The 21,403-nt window shown below is 43.3% G+C and overlaps 1 protein-coding gene and 1 pseudogene across 2 annotated transcripts; both read right to left on the bottom strand.

Annotated features, from left to right (window-relative positions):
- Nucleotides 1-5,626: 5,626 nt before the first annotated feature.
- On the bottom strand, nt 5,627-15,548 carry LOC121534496 (annotated as a pseudogene).
- A 2,499-nt stretch (nt 15,549-18,047) lies between these two features.
- On the bottom strand, nt 18,048-21,403 carry LOC121537054 (H/ACA ribonucleoprotein complex subunit 1-like). 2 transcript variants are annotated; one of them, XM_041844806.2, is made up of 7 exons: nt 21,303-21,403; nt 20,547-20,745; nt 20,178-20,332; nt 19,906-19,965; nt 19,046-19,166; nt 18,814-18,936; nt 18,048-18,702 (listed from the first exon to the last, which is right to left on the bottom strand). In XM_041844806.2, the coding sequence occupies exons 2-7, from the start codon at nt 20,731-20,733 to the stop codon at nt 18,692-18,694; spliced, it is 657 nt and encodes a 218-aa protein (XP_041700740.1). In that variant the 5' UTR covers nt 20,734-20,745; nt 21,303-21,403; the 3' UTR covers nt 18,048-18,691. The 2 variants fall into 2 exon arrangements, with proteins under 2 accessions (XP_041700740.1, XP_041700748.1); XM_041844814.2 differs by having other exon boundaries at nt 18,847-18,936.

The raw sequence follows: 21,403 nt of genomic DNA, 5'->3' as shown, positions 1-21,403 counted from the left end.
TCCAAACTCTCCACCATAGCCAAGACCAAAGAGCTCTCCAAGGATGTCAGGGACAAGATTGTAGACCTACACAAGGCTGGAATGGGCTACAAGACCATCGCCAAGCAGCTTGAAAACTGGGTGAAAGTGTTGTGGTCAGATGAGACCAAAATGGAGCTCTTTGGCATCAACTCAACTCGCCGTGTTTGGAGGAGGAGGAATGCTGCCTATAACCCCAAGAACACTATCCCCACCGTCAAACATGGAGGTGGAAACATTATGCTTTGGGGGTGTTTTTCTTCTAAGGGGACAGGACAACTTCACCGCATCAAAGGGACGATGGACGGGGCCATGTACCGTCAAATCTTGGGTGAGAACCTTCTTCCCTCAGCCAGGGCATTGAAAATGGGTCGTGGATGGGTATTCCAGCATGACAATGACCCAAAACACACGGCCAAGGCAACAAAGGAGTTGCTCAAAAGAAGAAGCACATTAAGGTCCTGGAGTGGTCTAGGCAGCCTCCAGACCTTAATCCCATAGAAAATATGTGGAGGGAGCTGAAGGTTTGAGTTGCCAAACATCAGCCTCGAAACCTTAATGACTTGGAGAAGAGGAGTGGGACAAAATCCCTCCTGAGATGTGTGCAAACCTGGTGGCCAACTACAAGAATTGTCTGACCTCTGTGATTGCCAACAAGTTTTTTGCCACCAAGTACTAAGTCATGTTTAGCAGAGGGGTCAAATACTTATTTCCCTCATTAAAATGCAAATGAATTTATAACATTTTTGACGTGTTTTTCGGGATATTTTTGTTGTTATTCTGTCTATCACTGTTCAAATAAACCTACCATTAAAATTATAGACTGATAATTTCTTTGTCAGTGGGCAAACGTACAAAATCAGCAGGGGATCAAATACTTTTTTCCCCTCACTGTACATTTGTATTACCAGCTTATATATCACATTTGATTGATTTGTGGAGAGCTGTAACCTAAGACTGCTGTGGGGATCTATTTTCTCATAACTGGAGGGATGAATAGCTTAGAAGGAATGCATTGGTGATTAAACATAGGTTTATACTGTACTGATATGAATTGTTTCACATAACAAGCTGTGATTCATGTGAGGAACGTTAGGGGGTAGGATGAGATAAGACTTGTATTTCTTACAGATACGAACACTGCCTCTTTGTTGTCTGTGAACCGTCCTTGAACGTAGGTACTTAGAGTACAGTGGAATGGTGTCTATGGGTGATGACTCTACAGGTTGTTATGATAACAGCTTATGCCTGGCAACAGTGTGCAACAGTGGAGCGCCAAGGGTCTGGGACCAGTGAGTAAAAAACACCCTAAATATGTTTATAACTACAAATGAACTTTCTTCTGTCGATTCTTTTTAATTTTTTTATGTTTTACATTTACATGTAAGCCAGGGCGGGATCAGCCAGCGGCGGCTTCCCACATGCGGGATTAATTTGCAGTCTGCACTCGGAGGGGTGAACATCTCCTGCTCTGACTGCAGCTGGGAGGGACTGCTGCGCGAGGACTAGGCCGCCTGTGAGTGCTTTGGGACGGGGGTGGGGTCCACGGCAGCACCCGCTGCTCATTGAGAAGAGTAAGAACGATACATGCGTTCACATCAGAGTCTCCAAAAGTCTCCAATAACACCAGAAAAAGTCGCTAGATTTGTCGCTAGTCACTTTTTTAAAAATGTGTCGCTAGAGGGGTCTGAAAACTCGCTAAATTTAGCGACAAAGTCGCTAAGTTGGCAACACTGTTTCTGTAGCCGAGGTCTGGATATAATGACAAGATGCTCATATCTCCGCCCGAACAATAGGAGTCGTTGTCCCAGCAGGATACCATCTTTTTAACGTCTATGCAGGCAACAAGTGTAGGTCTACTTAAACCATTGGCTTATTTTGGACAGATTTTGGAGAGAGTTAATCCTCTCGCTTTGCCTCTTCCTCTCAGTCTATAGTATGAAAAATAAAAGCTGATTAGACTGTCTTTCGAATTTGACACAACCAACTATGCTAAACCTAACTGCGCTTGCTCAGATGTAGTCCTTCAAATTCTAAATTGCTTGGAACACTTAGTTTTAATATAATTTATATCTGGTGTCCTGTGTGATATTAGGTATGCTCCCTCTAATTCTCCTCTCTCTGTCTCTCCTCCTGGAGGACCTGAGCCCTAGGACCATGCCTCAGGACTACCTGGCCTGACGACTCCTGGCTGTCCCTGTCCACCTGGTCGTGCTGCTGATATAGTTTCTGCTGTTCTGCCTGCGGCTATGGAACCCTGACCTGTTCACTGGAAGTGTTACCTTGTCCCAAACTTGCTGTTTTGACCCTTTCTCTCTCTACCCACCTGTCTCAATATCAATGCTCAACGAAAAGCCAACTGACATTTACTCTTGAGGTTCTGACCTGTTGCACCATCTATAACCACTATGATTATAATTTGACCCTGCATGGTCATCTATGAACGTTTGAACATCTAAAAACGATCTGGCCTTACGGCCATGTACTCTTATAATCTCCACCCAGCACAGCCAATAGAGGACTGGCCACTGGCAGTGGTGGAGGGTAAATGCTGTTTAGGCATAACCATCTTTTTTTTTATGCATTGAAAGTATACATTTACATTTTAGTCATTTAGCAGACGCTCTTATCCAGAGCGACTTACAGAAGCAATTAGGGTTAAGTGCCTTGCTCAAGGGCACATCGACAGATTTTTCACCTAGTCGGCTCGGGGATTAGAACCAGCGACCTTTCGGTTACTGGCACAACGCTCTTACCCACTAAGCTACCTGCCGCCCCGTATAGGGAGTGTTCCATTTTCACCGGCAGTTTACCCACCTTTTTTTTTTTTTTTAACACTATCACTGGCTACCGGTAGGCCTATTTGAAGTTCATGGTAGGCTAATAAACATTTTAGCCTAGTCTAGTAAATTGACCTTAATGGCTATGTACTCGTATCTCCACCCGCAGGCAGAGACAGAAGAGGGCTACCACTCCTCGGAGCCTGCTTCCTCTCTAGGTTTATTCCTAGGTTCCTGCCTTTCATGGGAGTTTTTCCTAGCTACTGAGCTTCTGCATCTGCATTGCTTGCTCTTTGGGGTTTTAGGCTGGGTATCTGTATAAGCACTTTGTGATAAAACACATTTTATAAAACAAAGTACATTAACTAAACCTGTTCTTTTTTTACACTTATATACAGTACCAGTCAAAAGTTTGGACACACCTACTCATTCAAGGGTTTCTTTATTTTTACTATTTTCTACACTGTAGAATAATAGTGAAGACATCAAAACTATGAAATAACACATGTAATCATGTAGTAACTAAAAAAGTGTTAAACTAATCAAAATATATTTTAGATTCTTCAAAGTAGCCACCCTTTGCCTTGATGACAGCTTTGCACACGCTTGGCATTCTCTCAACCAGCTTCATGAGGTAGTCACCTGGAATGCTTTTCTAACAGTCTTGAAGGAGTTCCCACATATGCTGAGCACTTGTTGGCTGCTTTTCCTTCACTCTGCGGTCCAACTCATCCCAAACCATCTCAATTGGGTTGAGGTCAGGAGATTGTGGAGGCCAGGTCATCTGAAGCAGCACTCCATCACTCTCCTTCTTGGTCAAACAGCCCTTACACAGCCTGGAGGTGTGTTTTGGGTCATTGTCCTGTTGAAAAACAAATGATAGTCCCACTAAGCGCAAACCAGATGGGATGGCATATCGCTGCAGAATGTTGTGGTAGCCATGCTGGTTAAGTGTGCCTTGGTTTCGCCAGGCATTACTGTAACCATGTCGTCCAAAAAGTTATACTTTTGAATCATCTGTCCATAGAACGTTCTTCCAAGAGTCTTGATGATCATCCAGGTGCTTTTTGGCAAACTTGAGTCAACTTTTTGGACGAGATGGGTCCCATTATGCCTGGCGAAAACCAAACACTGCATTTCACAGTAAGAACATTATACCAAAGGTCAAGCATGGTGATGGTGGTGTGATGGTTTGGGGATGCTTTGCTGCCTCAGGACCTGGACGACTTGCCTTAATAGAAGGAACCATGAATTCTGCTCTGTATCAGAGAATTCTACAGGAGAATGTCAGACCATCCGTCTGTGAGCTGAAGCGCAGCTGGGTCATGCATCAAGACAATGATCCAAAACACACAATCAAGTCTACATGAAAATTGCTAAAAAGAAACAAATTGGAAGTTTTGGAATGGCCTAGTCAAAGTCCAGACCTAATCCCAATTGAGATGTTGTGGCAGGACTTGAAACTAGCAGTTCATGCTTGAAAACCCACACGTCACTGAGTTAAAGCAGTTCTGCATGGAAGAGTGGGCCATAATTCCTCCACAGCGACCTGAGAGACTGACCAACAACTACAGGAAGCATTTGGTTGGAGTCATTGCAGCTAAAGATGGCACAACCAGTTATTGAGTGTAAGGGGCAATTACTTTTTCACACAAGGGAATTGGGTGTTGCATAACTTTGTTTATGAAATAAATATGTAATTTTTGTGTTATTTGTTCACTTATGTTCCCTTTATCTAATATTAGGTTTTGGTTGAAGATCTGATAACATTCAGTATCACAAATATGCAAAAGTAGAGAAAATTAGAAAGGGGGCAAATACTTTTTCATAGCACTGTATCATCCGTACACCTACTCTGCGTCTCACAAAGACACCGAGGTTGGAACCACCGGTCTAATGTCCATTGCTCGTGTTTCTTGGCCCAAGCAAGTTTCTTCTTCTTGTTGGTGTCCTTTAGTAGTGGTTTCTTTGCAGCAATTCGACCATGAAGGCCTGATTCATGCAGTCTCCTCTGAACAGTTGATGTTGAGATGTGTCTGTTACTTGAACTCTGCGAAGCATTTATTTGGGCTGCAAGCTGAGGCTGGTAACTCTAATTATCTTATCCTCTGCAGCAGAGGTAACTCTGGGTCTTCCTTTCCTGTGGCGGTCCTCATGAGAGCCAGTTTCATCAGAGCACTTGATGGTTTTTGCGACTGCACTTGAAGAAACTTTCAAAGTTCTTGACATTTTCCAGATTGACTGACCTTCATGTCTTAAAGTAATGGACGGACTGTTGTTTCTCTTTGCTTATTTGAGCTGTTCTTGCCATAATATGGACTTGGTATTTTACCAAATAAGGTTATCTTCTGTATACCACCCCTACTTTGTCACAACACAACTGATTGGCTCAAATGCATTAAGAAGTAAAGAAATTCCACAAATTAACTTTTAAGAAGGCGCACCTGTTAATTGAAATGCATTCCAGGTGACTACCTCATGAAGCTGGTTGAGAGAATACCAAGAGTGTGCAAAGCTGTCAAGGCAAAGGGTGGCTACATTGAAGAATCTAAAATATATTTTGATTTGTTTAACACTTTTTTTGGTTACTACCTGATTCCATGTGTATTATTTCATAGTGTTGATGTCTTCACTATTATTCTACAATGTAGAAAATAGTAAAAAGAAAAGAAAAACCCTGCACTGAGTAGGTGTGTCCAAACTTTTGACTGGTACTGTATGTGTGTGTGTAAATATATTTTTATTAGGGTAAGTGTGTGTGATATATATATATATATATATATATATATCACACACACACATTTACCCTAATATATAAATCAAGATATTAGGGTTTACCCACCTATTTTATTACCACTTCATCAGTTCAAAATGTACATTTTATTTAGATTCTCATTATGCAAGAGAGCATGTATTTTCATATGCTTTGATACCAGGAGTACACCATAACAATCTGACTACATCAGTCTAAGTTTAGCCTTCACTGGGATCTGATTGGGGTATTTATAAACATGCTCTTAAATTACATGTCCTAATTTGGGCTATTTTGTCCCATGTTTTCTAAAAGGTCTATTCACAGCTGTGTTCCAGGGCAGGGGCTAGGGTTGGGGCTTAGTCATAGCACGCAGATACTCAAAATACAGCTCAATCACGATTGTCATACATGCTGTAGTTTTGCTGTCCCTTTAAATGATTTCCCCATGATCAATCAAATCATGATGCATTTGTTTGTGTAGCTTTGAATGATTGTTAGGCTTCAATAGGATTAAATGGCTGAACTTTAGTCTGGAAAGCCGTTTGTTACAATTTGAGTCATCCTCTCCATACTTTGGCAACAATCATTGTGATCAATATGAAATGGGAAAAAATAAGTATAATTTCAAATGTATAGCCAATACCTATGAGACATTTAACTTTAAACTGGAAATAAAACGTAAGAGTCAATTTTATTCCTTTGACATTTTAATTATCCTAATTGACATGGACAGAGCCACATATGTACAGACTGGGGATCTAATTCTGAAAGTTAAGTGCTATAGCGATTGAAAGGTGATTGTTTTATAAAAGCCGGATGGGAGTGTGAGGCTCAACATGGCAGGCAGGCAGGCACTTCAGAACTTCAGGATGGCACGGATCCTGGAATAGACAAATTAGCATGCAACTTTAAAAGGCCTTTAATAAACTGTGTTGGAAACTATTTTCAATTTGAACAAAGATGTGAATAGACTAACATCATTAATTGATGTTATATGATGCAACACTTGATCTATTCACCTCTTTCCGGCATGCAGGAGGTCAAAGCCCTCATTGATCTGGTCAAAGGGCAATGTATGGGTCACAAACTCATCCGCCTTCAGCTTCTTGTTCATGTAGTCGGTCACTAGTTTGGGGACGCTCTCCACACTCTTTCAGCCTGGGATAGGGGAACAGGAAAACATGAGTAATCTATGCATTACCATACTTCCAAAAAAGTTTTTTTATTACTAGTATTATAACTAGTGCCACATTGCTGCTCATTAATCAAAAATAGGTGACTTGCAGTGAAAAATATATTGACGTCAGAATAGTCAAGGTTCCTCATCAAAATCATCCACGACAATGACCTCCGAATGCTGTGCCCCTCCACACAGGCCGGTAACCAGCTGGAATTGACGTGTGGAGATCTCCTGTCCCACACCTGCCACCCCGATGATGATGCTCTAGCCCCAGCCTTTGTGGCACGCCTCCAGAGCCACCCTCTGAAACAACAAATTGAGTATCATCAGAAGACAGGTATTTAGGGGGGAAATGTAGTAAAGTGAAAGGTATTTTGCTGTTGTGGTCCAAGCCTGAAGTGCCAACTACAGTGACCTCTGTTGGTGAAGAGTAGGGAAAAAAAAGTGTTAAGTAAAAAATAGCAAAGAGCAGCAGTAAAATTAAATAACAGTATATCCAGGGGGTACTGGTACAGAGTCAATGTGCGGGGGCACCGGTTAGTTAAGGTCATTGAGGTAATATGTACATGTGGGTAGAGTTAAAGTGACTATACATAGATAATAAACAGAGTAGCAGCAGCGTAAAAGAGGGGGTGGGGGGCAATGCAAATAGACCGGGTAGCCATGATTAGCTGTTCAGGAGTCTTATGGCTTGGGGGTAGAAGCTATTAAGAAGCCTTTTGGAACTAGACTTGGCGCTCCAGTACCGCTTGCCGTTCGGTAGCATAGAGAACAGTCTATGACCAGGGTGGCAGGAGTCTTTGACAATTTTAAAGAGCCTTCCTCTGACACCGCCTGGTATAGAGGTCCTGGATGGCAGAAAGCATGGACCCAGTGATTTACTGGGCCGTACGCACTACCCTCTGTAGTGCCTTGCGGTCGGAGGCAGAGCAGTTGCCATACCAGGCGGTGATGCAACCAGTCAGGATGCTCTCGATGGTGCAGCTGTAGAACTTTTTGAGGATCTGAGGACCCATGCCAAATCCTTTCAGTCTCCTGAGGGGGAATAAGCTTTGTCGTGCCCTCTTCACAACTGTCTTGGCGTGTTTGGACCATGATAGTTTGTTGGTGATGTGGACACCAAGGAACTCGAAGCCCTCAACCTGTTCCACTACAGCCCCATCGATGAGAATGGGGGCGTGCTTAGTCCACAATCATCTCCTTTGTCTTGATCACGTTGAGGGAGAGGTTGTTATCCTGGCACCACACGGCCAGGTCTCTGACCTCCACCCTATAGGCTGTCTCATTGTTGTCAGTGATCAGGCCTACCACTGTTGTGTCATCTGCAAACTTAAATGATGGTGTTGGAGTCGTGCCTGGCCATGCAGTCATGGGTGAACAGGAAGTACAGGAGGGGACTGAGCATGCACCCCTGAGGGGCCCTCGTGTTAAGGATCAGCGTGGCAGATGTGTTCTTACCTAACCTTACCACCTGGGGGTGGCCTGTCAGGAAGTCCAGGATCCAGTTGCTGAGAAAGGTGTTTAGTCCCAGGGTCCTTAGCTTAGTGATGAGCTTTGAGGGCACTATGGTGTTGAACGCTGAGCTGTAGTCAATGAATAGCATTCTCACGTAGGTGTTCCTCTTGTCCAGGTGGGAAAGGACAGTGTGGAGTGCAATAGAGATTGCATCATCTGTGGATCTGTTGGGGCGGTATGCAAATTGGAGTGGGTCTGGTTTCTGGGATAATGGTGTTGATGTGAGCCATGACCAGCCTTTCAAAGCACTTCATGGCTACAGCCGTGAGTCATTTAGGCAGGTTATGTTCGTGTTTTTGGGCACAGGGACTATGGTGGTCTGCTTGAAACATGTTGGTATTACAGACTCAGTCAGGGACATGTTGAAAATGTCAGTGAAGACACTTGCCAGTTGGTCAGCGCATGCTCGGCGTACACGTCCTGGTAATCCGTCTGGCCCTGCGGCCTTATGAATGCCTTGACCTGTTTAAAAGGTCTTCCTCACATCGGCTACGGAGAGCGTGATAACACAGTCATCCGGAACAGCTGATGCTCTCATGCATGCTTCAGTGTTACTTGCCTCGAAGGGAGCATAGAAGTGATTTAACTCGTCTGGTAGGCTCGTGTCACTGGGCAGCTCACGGCTGTGCTTCCCTTTGTAGTCTAATAGTTTTCAAGCCCTGCCACATCCGACGAGCGTCGGAGCCGGTGTAGTACGATTCAATCTTAGTCCTGTATTGACTCTTTGCCTGTTTGATGGTTCGTCGGAGGGCATAGCGGGATTTCTTATAAGCGTCCGTGTTAGAGTCCCGCTCCTTGAAAGCGGCTGCTCTACCCTTTAGCTCAGTGTGGATGTTGCCAGTAAATCATGGCTTCTGGTTGGGGTATGTATGTACAGTCACTGTGGCGACGACGTCATCGATGAACTTATTGATGAAGCCAGTGACTGGTGTACTCCTCAATGCCATCGAAAGAATCCCGGAACATATTCCAGTCTGTGCTAGCAAAATAGTCCTGTAGCTTAGCATCTGCGTCATCTGACCACTTCCTTATTAACCGAGTCACTGGTGCTTCCTGCTTTAGTTTTTGCTTATAAGCAGGAATCAGGAAGATAGAATTATGGTCAGATTTGCCAAATGGAGGGCGAGGGAGATCTTTGTACGCGTCTCTGTGTGTGGAGTAAAGGTGGTCTAGAGTTTTTTTTTCCCCTCTGGTTGCACATTTAACATGCTGGTAGAAATTAGGTAGAACGGATTTAAGTTTCCCTGCATTAAAGTCCCCGGCTACTAGGAGCGCTGCCTCTGGACGAGTGTTTTCCTGTTTGCTTATGGCCTTATACAGCTCACTGAGTGCAGTCTTAGTGCCAGCATCGGTTTGTGGTGGTAAATAGACAGCTAAGAAAAATATACAATAAAAATATATTGGTAAATTGTGTGGTCTACAGCTTATCATGAGATACTCTACCTTAGGCAAGCAAAACCTTGAGACTTCCTTAATATTAGATTTCGTGCACCTGCTTTTGTTTACAAATATACACAGACTGCCACCCCTTGTCTTACCGGAGTCAGCCGTTCTATCCTGCCGATGTAGCGTATATCCCGCCAGCTGTATGTTAGAAATGTGCCACTGACGACATGGATATCTAAACATTCTGTAACATTGCGCCATTCTGAACAGCCCCCTGAGCTCAGTACAGAACTAGGACTGGATGCTCTAGCCCAAGCTGCTTTTTCCACTCCCCCTGACCAGTCTTACCATGATTCCCACGTCACCAATGCATTCACAGGAGTAGTCAAACCCTCCGTCGGTCATCACCACTAGCACCTCCTGAATAGGTTTGCTGTGTTCCTTGGGGTTCACAAACTCAGTGGCCCCAAACTCCTTGGCCTTGTCAAACTTGTCCCGGTTGATGTCCACGCCGATGATCCTGGTCACCCTGTCAACTTTGCAGCCCATGATGACGGCAAGGCCGACGGCACCCATGCCGAAAATAGCACAGGTGGAGCCAGGCTCAACCTGTAGGTAGGTACCTGTGAGAGTAGGTTGATAAAACCAGTTACAGAATGGCTTTTGTCAGTAAAATGATGATATAATTGTTGTGTAAGATGTGTGTTATCATGATCATAGCAAATTTAGGAAAGCAAATTAATAGATTAAGTATTTGCACCAGTGGAAAGTTAATTCACAGGAAATAAAACATAAAAAGATAGAACCAAATGACAATAAAGCTGTGGCTCTTTGCTTGTGCTTTCCACTTCTAGACAGGGTATTTTGTCTTGCAGCCTGGCATCACCCACCCACCTTGGCAGTGTTGAGGGCAGCTCCGTAGCTCGTGGAGATGCCGCAGCCCAGCAGGCACACCTTGTCCAGGGGGGCCTTCTCATCCACCTTGGAATGTCGGCTACCACAGTGTACTCGGAGAAGGTGCTAGTCCCCATGAAGTGAAACAGCTGCTTGCCCTTGCAGGTGAACCGCGAGGTGTTGTCAGGCATCAAACCCCGACCCATGGTTATCCTGATGAGATGAAGGATGATGATCAATAACAGGCAAGGATAACAGCCAGTGATCTCTATATGCTTTAGCCAACTATTTTGGAGGCTATTTCATTCATGTATTTTGTCATTTAGCAGACACTCTTATCCAGAGCGACTTACAGAAACAATTAGGGTTAAGTGCCTTGCTCACGGGTACAGAGATTTATTTTCACCTAGTCTGCTCAGGGATTCAAACCAGCGACCTTTCGGTTACTGGCCCAACGCTCTTAACCGCTAGGCTACCTGCCTGACAGAATTTGGCCTTGATTTGGTTTAAGTTGCAATGTTGGTGTTTGCAACCCTGGTTGCTTCTTCACTTGCACAGCGCCAACTGCAATCCCAAGACTGGAGTAGAATATTGTCCTACTATTGCTGAGATTAATCTAACTATCATTATAGATATGCTCACTGCCTACTTGGCTGACTGAAAATGGGGAGTCAATAATGAATGATCCTGACTACGGTTGCATAATGCCGGGAACTGTAAATAAATGCCCTGATTTTCCAGAGATCCCAGTTGGAGGTTCCCGGAATAAGCAGGAAATTCAGAATCCTCCAACTGGGATTTCTGGAAAACCAGGGAATTTATTGAATTTTGCAACCCTAATCCTGACCACAACCTTCCAAGCTATTATTGATGACATGCGAGATTGCATTCTAATTACCAGATCTTCTGGCAGAGGTTGGTCTTTTTGCAGAATTTGCACTCACCACACTGTGGCACATGCAATGGGATGACGGTGTCACCTTGGGAGAGAAAATAGACTTTCAGCAAACATCTGATTCAACTGATCAAGTCATTGCATTATTTGATTCTGGCGTGTTAGTCCTGGACTAGAACAAACATGTTCCCCCTGTGGGTCCCAGGGACAGGAAAACACTGTTTTAGGGAGAATACATTTGTTGATATTCATAGTCTTCACCTTGCTTGAACTTGGTGACTCCCTCGCCCATGCGTCCCGGCGCCCTCATGACCCAGGATGACAGGGAAGAGTCCCACAGGGTCGGCATCCGTGTGACACACCCCGGTCGCAAAGACCTGAAACGCACAACATTGCAATTAAGTTCTCTCATTCAATACAACCAATAAGCTATGAAGCATGTGGTGCCAACTAGCCTAAAACATCCTAAATGGTTCAACCAAGTCCCAACCCTCTAGGACTATTCCTACAATACCAACTACTGCACCTGCTATGTGGATAATAGAAACAAGGTTGTGTCTCAATGTTGCAAGACAGACAGCTAGCTAGTACAATAGAGGAACATGGTAAAATGCCTAGAATATGCCATAACTACGTTTTCTAAACACTGGACCAGATCGGCCCTGTTGAACACATTCCAAAGATGGTTTCCTCACAGCTGGCTCACTAAATCCATTTGGGCAGGAACACAGGACAACACTTGATGCTCCCCACAGTATTCAAGCAGCTGAACAGTTCATCCCCACCGAAAAGCAGCCTGCCTCAAACAGTATGTCCTTTTGTTTTACAGAGCAAAAGAACTCAGACATATTATTCTAGGGGGAGGATATATTGTATCACACATACAAACCAAAGATACTGCACACAAAACAAAGGTCTGCTGCAGGCTGGGGTTGTTGGTTATGCTGTTCCTGGAATTGTCATGGGAGTGCAAGTACAATACAGGAGCATTTGTCTGAGACATTGTCGTGGAAATACTTCTCAACGATATCTCTCAGAAACTGGAGCTTGTGAGTTCAGAATATACTTTATTACAAAGTAACAAGCCGAGCTGGTCCGCGGAGCAACTGCCAGTCCCAGACTTGGATCTCTCTTATTATACAGCTTAATCTTTTCATATCATATCAGAACACCCTCTTTATCCAAACAGCCACCCTCCCTTGACCTTGAGCCACTATGGTTTCTTTGTCTAGACTCTTTCCTGTCTATGCCCATGTCTGCTTGGTTTCCCGTCCTCTTGCCTGGCTATTGGTGGCATGATAAAGACAGTTCCTTTAAAAATAATATACATACACACCTGATGATAATTATATAGTACATTGATTACTGCAGTCACAATGTGGTTGTCCGGTCATGCATCTGGATTACAAAATATGTTTCATACATCATAGACAGGTGTAGTCACTAATCCTCTTTTAAACCCATAATGATTCTGCTAATTGTTAAATGCTTTTATAATATATGTAATGGAAAAATACCTATAACATTTTTGGCGTAGGGAAGGGGCTGTTACCTTGATGCGCACTTTGTGGACCTTCGGTGGGGTCACCTCCACCTCCTCAATGGACAAGGGTTTCCCAGCCTCCCAGGCTACAGCTGCCTTGCACTTCATCACCTGGAAGACAACCGCAATGTGTCAACTGTCCATTTCATACACAGAAAATATGATTTAGAAGATTGTTTGTGGTGTCTGTCTGTGGTGAGTGCAGTTGGAGAGGAGTGCTGGTCAGTGATTGGATATGTAATGTGCACTAGGCCTCTTCACAGTTGGAAGGACTTTGATCTGTAGTCTAGCTACTACAACCAGTTTCACCTATAACCTACATATCTTAGGATCAACTCCTTTGCCAATGATTGGGCAAAAGATCAGAATTGGGCTGCCTGTGTAAGTTATTCTTGAGAGGACTGGTTCAGACAAGAGAAAACTTGAAAACAGCAAGGAACCATGATCATTGCTGTACTGGGGCCAAAGTACACTGAACAACAACGCAACAATTTCAAAGATTTTACTGAGTTACAGTTCATATAAGGAAATCGGTCAATTGAAATCAATTCATTAGGCCCTAATCTATGGATTTAACATGACTGGGAATACAGATGTGCATCTGTTGGTACACAGACACCTTACAAAAAAGGTAGGGGTTTGGATCAGAAAACCAGTCAGTATCTGGTGTGACCACCATTTGCCTCATGCAGCGCGACACATCTCCTTCGCATTGTTGATCAGGCCTGTGGAATGTTGTCCCACTCCACTTCAATGGCTGTGCGATGTTGCTGGATATTGGCAGGAACTGGAACACGCTGTCGTGCACGTCGATCCAGAGCATCCCAAACGTGCTCAATGGGTGACATGTCTGGTGAGTATGCAGGCCATGGAAGATCTGGGACATTTTCAACTTCCAGGAATTGTGTACAGATCCTTGCGACATGGGGCTGTGCATTATCATGAGGTGATGGCGGCGAATTAATGGCACGGCAATGGGCCTCAGGATCTCGTCACGGTATCTCTTTGCATTCAAACTGCCATCGATAAAATGCAATTGTGTTCGTTGTCCATAGCTTATGCCTGCCCATACCATAACCCCAACATTGACATCAGCAAACCGCTCGCCCACACAACGCCATACACGCTGTCTGCCATTTGCCCGGTACAATTGAAACCGGGATTCATCCGTGAAAAGCACACTTCTCCAGCGTGCTAGTGGCCATCGAAAGTGAGCATTTTCCAACTGAAGTCAGTTACAACGCTGAACTGCAGTCAGTTCAATAACCTGGTGAGGACAACAAGCATGCAGATGAGCTTCCCTGAGACTGTTTCTGAAATTCTTCGGTTGTGCAAACCCACAGTTTCACCAGCTGTCTGGGTGGCTGGTCTCAGGCAATCCCGCAGGTGAAGAAGCCGGATGTGGAGGTCCTTGGCTGGCGTGGTTGGTTACACGTGGTCTGCGGTTGTGAGCCCAGTTGGACATACTGCCAAATTCTCAAAAACGGCTTATGGTAGAGAAAAACATTAAATTCTCTGACAACAGCTCTGGTGGACATTCCTGTAGTCAGCATGCCAATTGCACACTCCCTCAAAACTTGAGACATCTGTGGCATTGTGTTGTGTGACAAAACTGCACATTTTAGAGTGGCCTTTTATTGTCCTCAGCACAAGGTGCACCTGTGTAATGATCATGCTGTTTAATCAGCTTCTTGATATGTCACACATGTCAGGTGGATGGATTACCTTGGCAAATGATAAATGCTCACTAACAAGGATGTAGGCCTAAACAAATTTGTGCAAAACATTTGAGAAATAAGTTTTTTGTGCATATAGAATATTTCTGGGATATTTTTATTTCAGCTCATAAAACATGGGACCAACACGTTACAGGTTGCGTTTATATTTGATCAGTATAATTTAGTCTCTACTCTTTCTTTATGCTCACAAAGTCCGAAATTGTAGCTCATATAACGGATTTCCTGAAACTGCAGCCTATTTGACAGCTTTCGTTTTAGTTAGTTAGTAAAGACATGTCGAACGCACTACAGGAGGCATACATTCATTTAAATCCCACGACCCGTCAATACATAACGATGATTTCAGCTTGCTATTCATTCACTATTGAGACAGTGAAAATTGAACATACTACAGTCAATACACTGTTTCTTTGTATCGCTCTCTCGCTGGCTAGACGTGCAACTTCTATGCCCAGGTCACTGTCCACAAAATCTGCCTTTGCGAGGAAAATACACGCTTTGATGTCGTTTCAACGACAGAATTAATGGAAACATTGCACAATTTAACCAGGAGCATGTGAACAAAGTTGAGTAGTAGTATTTGTAAGAAGTAGCCTACTTGGAACTTACTTTTCCAGCTGTTTCCATGTTATTTCTTCAGCACGAGAGAAAGGGTGATGTGCAGTTCTCGAACGATTCGTTCTTTTTTAAGGACTCTTTTTACCTACTCGAGTCATGTTCCTTTTTATGAGTGACTCATTCATTTTAGTCGTTCGTTTGACCTGCTGGCCGCAATCTTCTTCTTCGATGAGGTTTAACGGCGGTTGGCATCCAATTTCTTGTATTACCTCCACCTACTAGACTGGAGTACAACTCCCTTATATTTGCTTGAAAAATAAAATAAAGAAATACCCTACCATCTAACAATACACTCACAAATTCAAAAATATTATTAATAATTAACACCACCCTACTCCACTATTTAAATATATTCATTCGTACCTCATGCCCTCAACCTGAAATGATGGGACATCACCACTTAACACTCCCTGTAACTCTTCTGATGTCAAGTCTCGCACACCCAAATATCTCTCTGCAGCTGCCACCACAACCTCAATTTTCTTCGATTTACGTTCCATCCCTGCAGTACAATGAATAACCATTGCTATAAATGCTAAAAATCTAATCTTACTGAAACTTATATCACTTGTTTGCCTATCCCTCTGTACTGGTACATATCGACTACTCTCACCACTCCTCCCCTTTCACCCAACACCCATCTTGCTCTACTTTCTTCACTGCCTCCTGCTGGCCGCAAGGAAATCTACAGCAGGATTAACACACGCTCATACAGTGACGTGCCTTGACCAACAACTGTTTTATTCTTCTTTGGTATAATGGCGTTCGCAACAACTATATGTGCATTCCGCCACCTACTGTGCGGGTGTATAATAAAGATTCCCAAAATGACATAATGCGGAGTAAAAAAACAAAACTTGAAATAGTTTGTATATATATATACGAAATCACCCTGCTTTCCTAACAACATTCTAATCGGGTCCCTACAGTCTCAGAAGGATCCTTTGAGGGTGGGACATTTTATGGCGACAGTAGTCCTTGCAGTGCTTCTGCACTGAAGTCTTGGAAGCCCAAAAACATCTCGGCTTCTTGGACACTTGTGCAGTACAATTAATAAATGTGGCTATAAATGCTACAAAATCCACCTTCACAATAAGTGTATCCAGATCACTTGATTGACGTATAACATTTGCAACTGTTTGCGGTGCATCCCACCGCCATATGTTCTTCAGCACTGTGGCCTCTTGCCCCTTCAACTGTCTTCACCGCCTCCACATAGGAGATTTGCTGAGGTGTCAAGCCCTGATCCTTGACACCTCAAACTCTTTCACCCTAACAGGGCACTCAGGAATCTGATCCCCACCACAATTGCAACATTTTACATTCACAGACTCCTCAATAACATATTCCTTCTGTCTGAACTGTCTGTCATACTGTATATGGGCGCAAGCAAAATAGATCATGCTGCAGGCAACATAAAAGAGAAAAATACATGTTTAGAACTGATAATTGATCACATGATGCTAGGATTAATGCATTTAAATGATTATTGAATGTTATGATGGACACAGCTTTGAGGAACCAAAACATACACAGCCTCTGCTCAACAAACTCGAGAACGAATCGTTTGGGGTGCTGCAGTTCACAAACAATATTGTGCTCATCACCCTCACGGCAGAGCAGTCAAGCAATGCATTCCGCCAAGAGTAGTTCACAATCTAGTCCAATTACGGCCACAACTAGACCTCGTTTCAAATGTACCAAGAAATAATCACATTTGTATGCCTAGCAATCAACACGTGCATTGTTTAAAGCACACATATACAAGTCTGTCACAAATGACAGCTCCAATAAGCCCCTTATGGTGAACGAGAGGCTTGTAGAATCATGACTATTTTGAGATTCCCATTCATTGTTAGCCAGTAGGGGGTCCTGCATGCTCTGGGCATTACTGACTTAAATGAAAAAAAATTAGTTGAACGAGTCGAAAAGTCAGTAAACTTGCGGGCAGCTCAAAAACTACCGTTTTGACCAATCAAGAACGTTGGCATGTTGACGCGGAGTTCCATGATTTGTGCAAACCTATGAAATCCACAGTCAACCACATATGAAGTGAATGGGCATGAAATTAATTGTGGGCTAAATACAATTCCAGCAAACATCTTCTAAAGGATAACATCACATTGTCAATTGGTACATTTGTAACATATTGAGGGGAGGAGATAATTGAACCAGCAACCCTGTGGTTTAAGGCAAGTGGATTACCCACCTAGCTGTGCCCAAAAAAAAGCCTGGCTTCTTGGCTGATAGTATTCACATATGGGGGGGGCTTTACTACCCCTTCTCTCAGAAGCAACCTTTAAGTGTGTGGAGTATCTCTAATATGTTGACCACACAGATGTTATTAAAGCAAGAAGTATCACCCAAGAGTAGTCACAGTAGCCATTATGGCCTGATATAGGCCATCAATAAGCTGGACAGAAATGAGACCCTAACGAACGTGTATGGTGTGACAATTCAAATGCACACATTTAATCCACAATAGCAGCTAACAAACTTCAATATTTTTACGCAGCCTTTATCAGAGCGATGGGGCATGCCTTTGTAGAGAGCTGCTGGACTATTTGCTTTGACAGTTGTACTAGCAATATTTATTTCAGTATCTGAACAGTTTCAACAAAAGGGTGTTGAAAACACACACAAGCACCCTGAATTTGAAGGATGTTCTTCTGGAACACTAGGCTAACGTTACATTAGTAGAAATAAGACACCAAGTAAAAAAACTGGAGATACCTACAGAGCACCGTTTAATCAAAGGCTTTTCTTTACAAAAGATGGCAGTACTCTGTAACCGTTCTGGATTATCTGGGGTTCCTACAATATTTTCCACTTATTTGTGATGATAACAAATTAACTCATGTCCATCATATCATCCACTTACAAACATCAGGGTTTCAACGATTTCTGGCTTCATCAACATCGAAATGACTGTTGCACTCCAACATGACATTGATAAAAAGGCCCAGTTCCCCCAAGGGGCCCATATTTTGGTCTAACTGAAAGCTCTGAATCATATCCAACAGTATTATAATAATAATAATAATAACACCATATCCAAAATGTACCCAAAAACCATCCAGTGTGAACAATGTTGAAGAGTTGCAACAGCAACTGGGCTATTAATGATACCATTCCCTGTGATAGCAGAGTGCATTCAAAGGTCATTAAATAAAAGCCAAGAATTCACACATTATTCATCAAAGATTGGTGTACAAAAACAAAACAAATTGACAGATGAGCAGTATAAAAATATGCAATGTCTGTTCTCCATAAGTCAAGTTCAACAGAGCCAAGCTCAGGCATCGCGCCGATTTGCTTCCTGCCGGTATTGACACTTGGTGAGGATCCCCGAAGCAAACAGTTTGTCATCATCTCCCACCTTGATGATAGAAAAAGGCATATCAACACCACAGAAACACAAAATGCATAGCAGCTTTACAACTTGTCTATTCACGTTAATTCAATTTCCTTTTCCAGGATTTGGACTTACCTCTGAATCCTCGTCCACCGCCACCTCCTCTACCTCTGAATCCTCCCCCTCCTCGTCCACCACTAAAACCTCCTCTGCCAAATCCGCCACGGTCACCACCACCCCTGCCACCACGGAATCCACCTGGGAGGGCAAAATATATATTTTTGTATAAAAATTGACTAACATTCCTCCACAAAAAAAAAAAAAACACACAGCCATGGGGCCTGTGCTGTTGACATTTTTCTCTTACCTCCGCGGGGACCTCCTCTTCCACCTCTACCCCCTCTGCCTCCTCTTGGGGGACCCTTCTCACCCGGGGGCCTGGGAAGGAACCTCTGGAGTGGTAGGAGTTTCATTGGGTCTACGTAGAACTGTGGACCAGAATATGATGAGAGAGTTACAGAATACATGCTGTAGGAATGTTTATGCAATAGATGGGTTAGCTGACAAAAATCACAAAAACAATGTGCATGCTTCCATGGGACAGAAGTCAGCGTGTTGTGATTCTGGATGTCCAGTTTGCTAGCAAGAATGACAAGAAACTGCCATGTAGGGAATCTTAAGCGTTTCATTGCAGCTTGTTCTTGATACCGTGTCTTGTTTTGAGTTGTTTTGACTGATTTCAAGTCAATGCTAATAAGGCTTAAATTCACTAGCTAGCACAGAAACAACTAACGATGTATTTGAGACAACAAGTGCTCATTGTGCAAATGTATTTGTTTTCAATAAACATTGGATGTTTATTGTCAACAGTCTAAGCCAACCCTGTCTGTTTTGCACTTGTCAGTTTTGTTGCTAAACAACCAACCCATCTATAACTAAAGCAAATCCACAAGAAAATGGAAGTACACGTTGGCTGTGTGGAGGTCTCGCGCGGGGCTGTGTGGAGGTCTCGCGCGGGGCTCAGTGCACCTCCATAAAAAGTTTACCTCCACGGAGGCCTCCGCGTTCGATTTAGAGATGATGATTGGTTAACAAGCGAGTTGGGAGAGGTGTTTCTGGTATCTTGCATTCTCTGTTAACACCACGGATGCCAGTTTGGGTCTCGTCGACCATAAAAGCACTAACTACCATCAGCTCTGCTACATGTAATACACGGATATAGCTTACCTTCTGTAGTTTCTTGAACGAGGATGCCTTCATATTATCAGAGAGTTTAACAGAGAAATACTGCAGCTTCAGGTTAAGGGGCAAACCAGTGTCACAAATGACATGAAACTCCGTGTTAACCAGTAAAAAATGAATTATAGCATACATGTTTTACACTGAGTGTTATGTTGTATCACCACGAAGAAGGTATTAATAAGATCAGGAAAACATGAACATGTTCCCAACCACTTCAGAGATGACTCTGGTTAGACAACGAAAGATTGAAAGGATACAAAGTCACGTAGCTGGCCGAAGATTTCGTCCACTTTCCCGATCTGCTCCTTGTTTTCCAAGTACACGGGTGCGTTGAAGTAGGGAACTTTGTTCTCCTCAGTTACACACTTGCACACAATTTCATCCTCACAGGGGTGCATGAATTCTCCTAATGCTGCAGAGACAAGAGCAATGACATCTGGTCAGTACAGGAAAAAAATTGAACTGGGATCAGTATGTGCTAGTACAAATAGGCCAACTGATGTTACAATGCCAGGCAGACGATATGGACATCTCTAGATGTGCAACTGGTGTAGTGTAAATTCAAGATGTAAAGACAATGCCCTCTCCATCACTGGAACATCACATGGCGGTCTTATTCATCTTACCAACAACATATTCTGGAGGGCCATAGTCTTGGAAGCCTCCTCGACCTCCTCGTCCACCACCTCGGAAACCGCCGCCGCCACCTCGACCACCATATCCTCCTCCACCACCACCGTATCCTCCTCCACCTCCACCACGGTTGAATCCGCCACCACGGCCCCCTCTTCCACCTCCTCCTCGGAAGGACATTTTCTAGTGCGCCTGAGATAGTTGGAGGACGGGAGATAAGATTTCACTTTCAAATACTAAACAACTAGCAATGTTCTTCGAACATAGTCAGTAACGTTAGTGAATGTTTGAACATGTTTTGCTAGGTAAATACCACGATAAAACTATCTAGGTAGCCAACAAACATTAAATGGATTAAGTTAACTAATGACTTGATCAATGCATGATTTCACGTTTATGAACTATATCAGTACAGCAACTTGCAAGGGATCAATGGAACAAGGTAACGTTAGCTAGCCAGCTCGATTACTTATTTACAACGTATCAAAATACTATCTAGGTAGCCAACAAACATTAAATGGATTAAGTTAACTAATGACTTGATCAATGCATGATTTCACGTTTATGAACTATATCAGTACAGCAACTTGCAAGGGATCAATGGAACAAGGTAACGTTAGCTAGCCAGCTCGATTACTTATTTACAACGTATCAAAATACTACAGTATCACGTTATGCTTTGCTGAGCACATTATGGTCGCGTCGCTAAACTGATGAAATACACAAAAATATATATTTGACTGACATACCTTTGTACAACAAATAAGCTCAGCTGCTGGAGTGAAGAGTGCTACACACAGGTTCCACGCGACGAAAACACGTGTGCTTTCAGGTGGTGCCGTAAACTAGA

This window comes from Coregonus clupeaformis, chromosome 2, assembly GCF_020615455.1.
Source record: "Coregonus clupeaformis isolate EN_2021a chromosome 2, ASM2061545v1, whole genome shotgun sequence".
Taxonomy (NCBI): Eukaryota; Metazoa; Chordata; class Actinopteri; order Salmoniformes; family Salmonidae; genus Coregonus; species Coregonus clupeaformis.
This window is presented reverse-complemented; position numbering and strand designations above follow the sequence as displayed.

Excerpts from the sequence above, each read along its gene's own strand:
- LOC121537054 (XM_041844806.2), bottom strand. The coding sequence starts at position 20,733 with ATGTCCTTCCGAGGAGGAGGTGGAAGAGGGGGCCGTGGTGGCGGATTC. Across the intron at positions 20,333-20,546 it reads CCCTCCAGAATATGTTGTTG|CATTAGGAGAATTCATGCAC; the intron begins GTAAGATGAATA and ends TTGTCTCTGCAG. Across the intron at positions 19,167-19,905 it reads CGTTCAAGAAACTACAGAAG|TTCTACGTAGACCCAATGAA; the intron begins GTAAGCTATATC and ends TCTGGTCCACAG.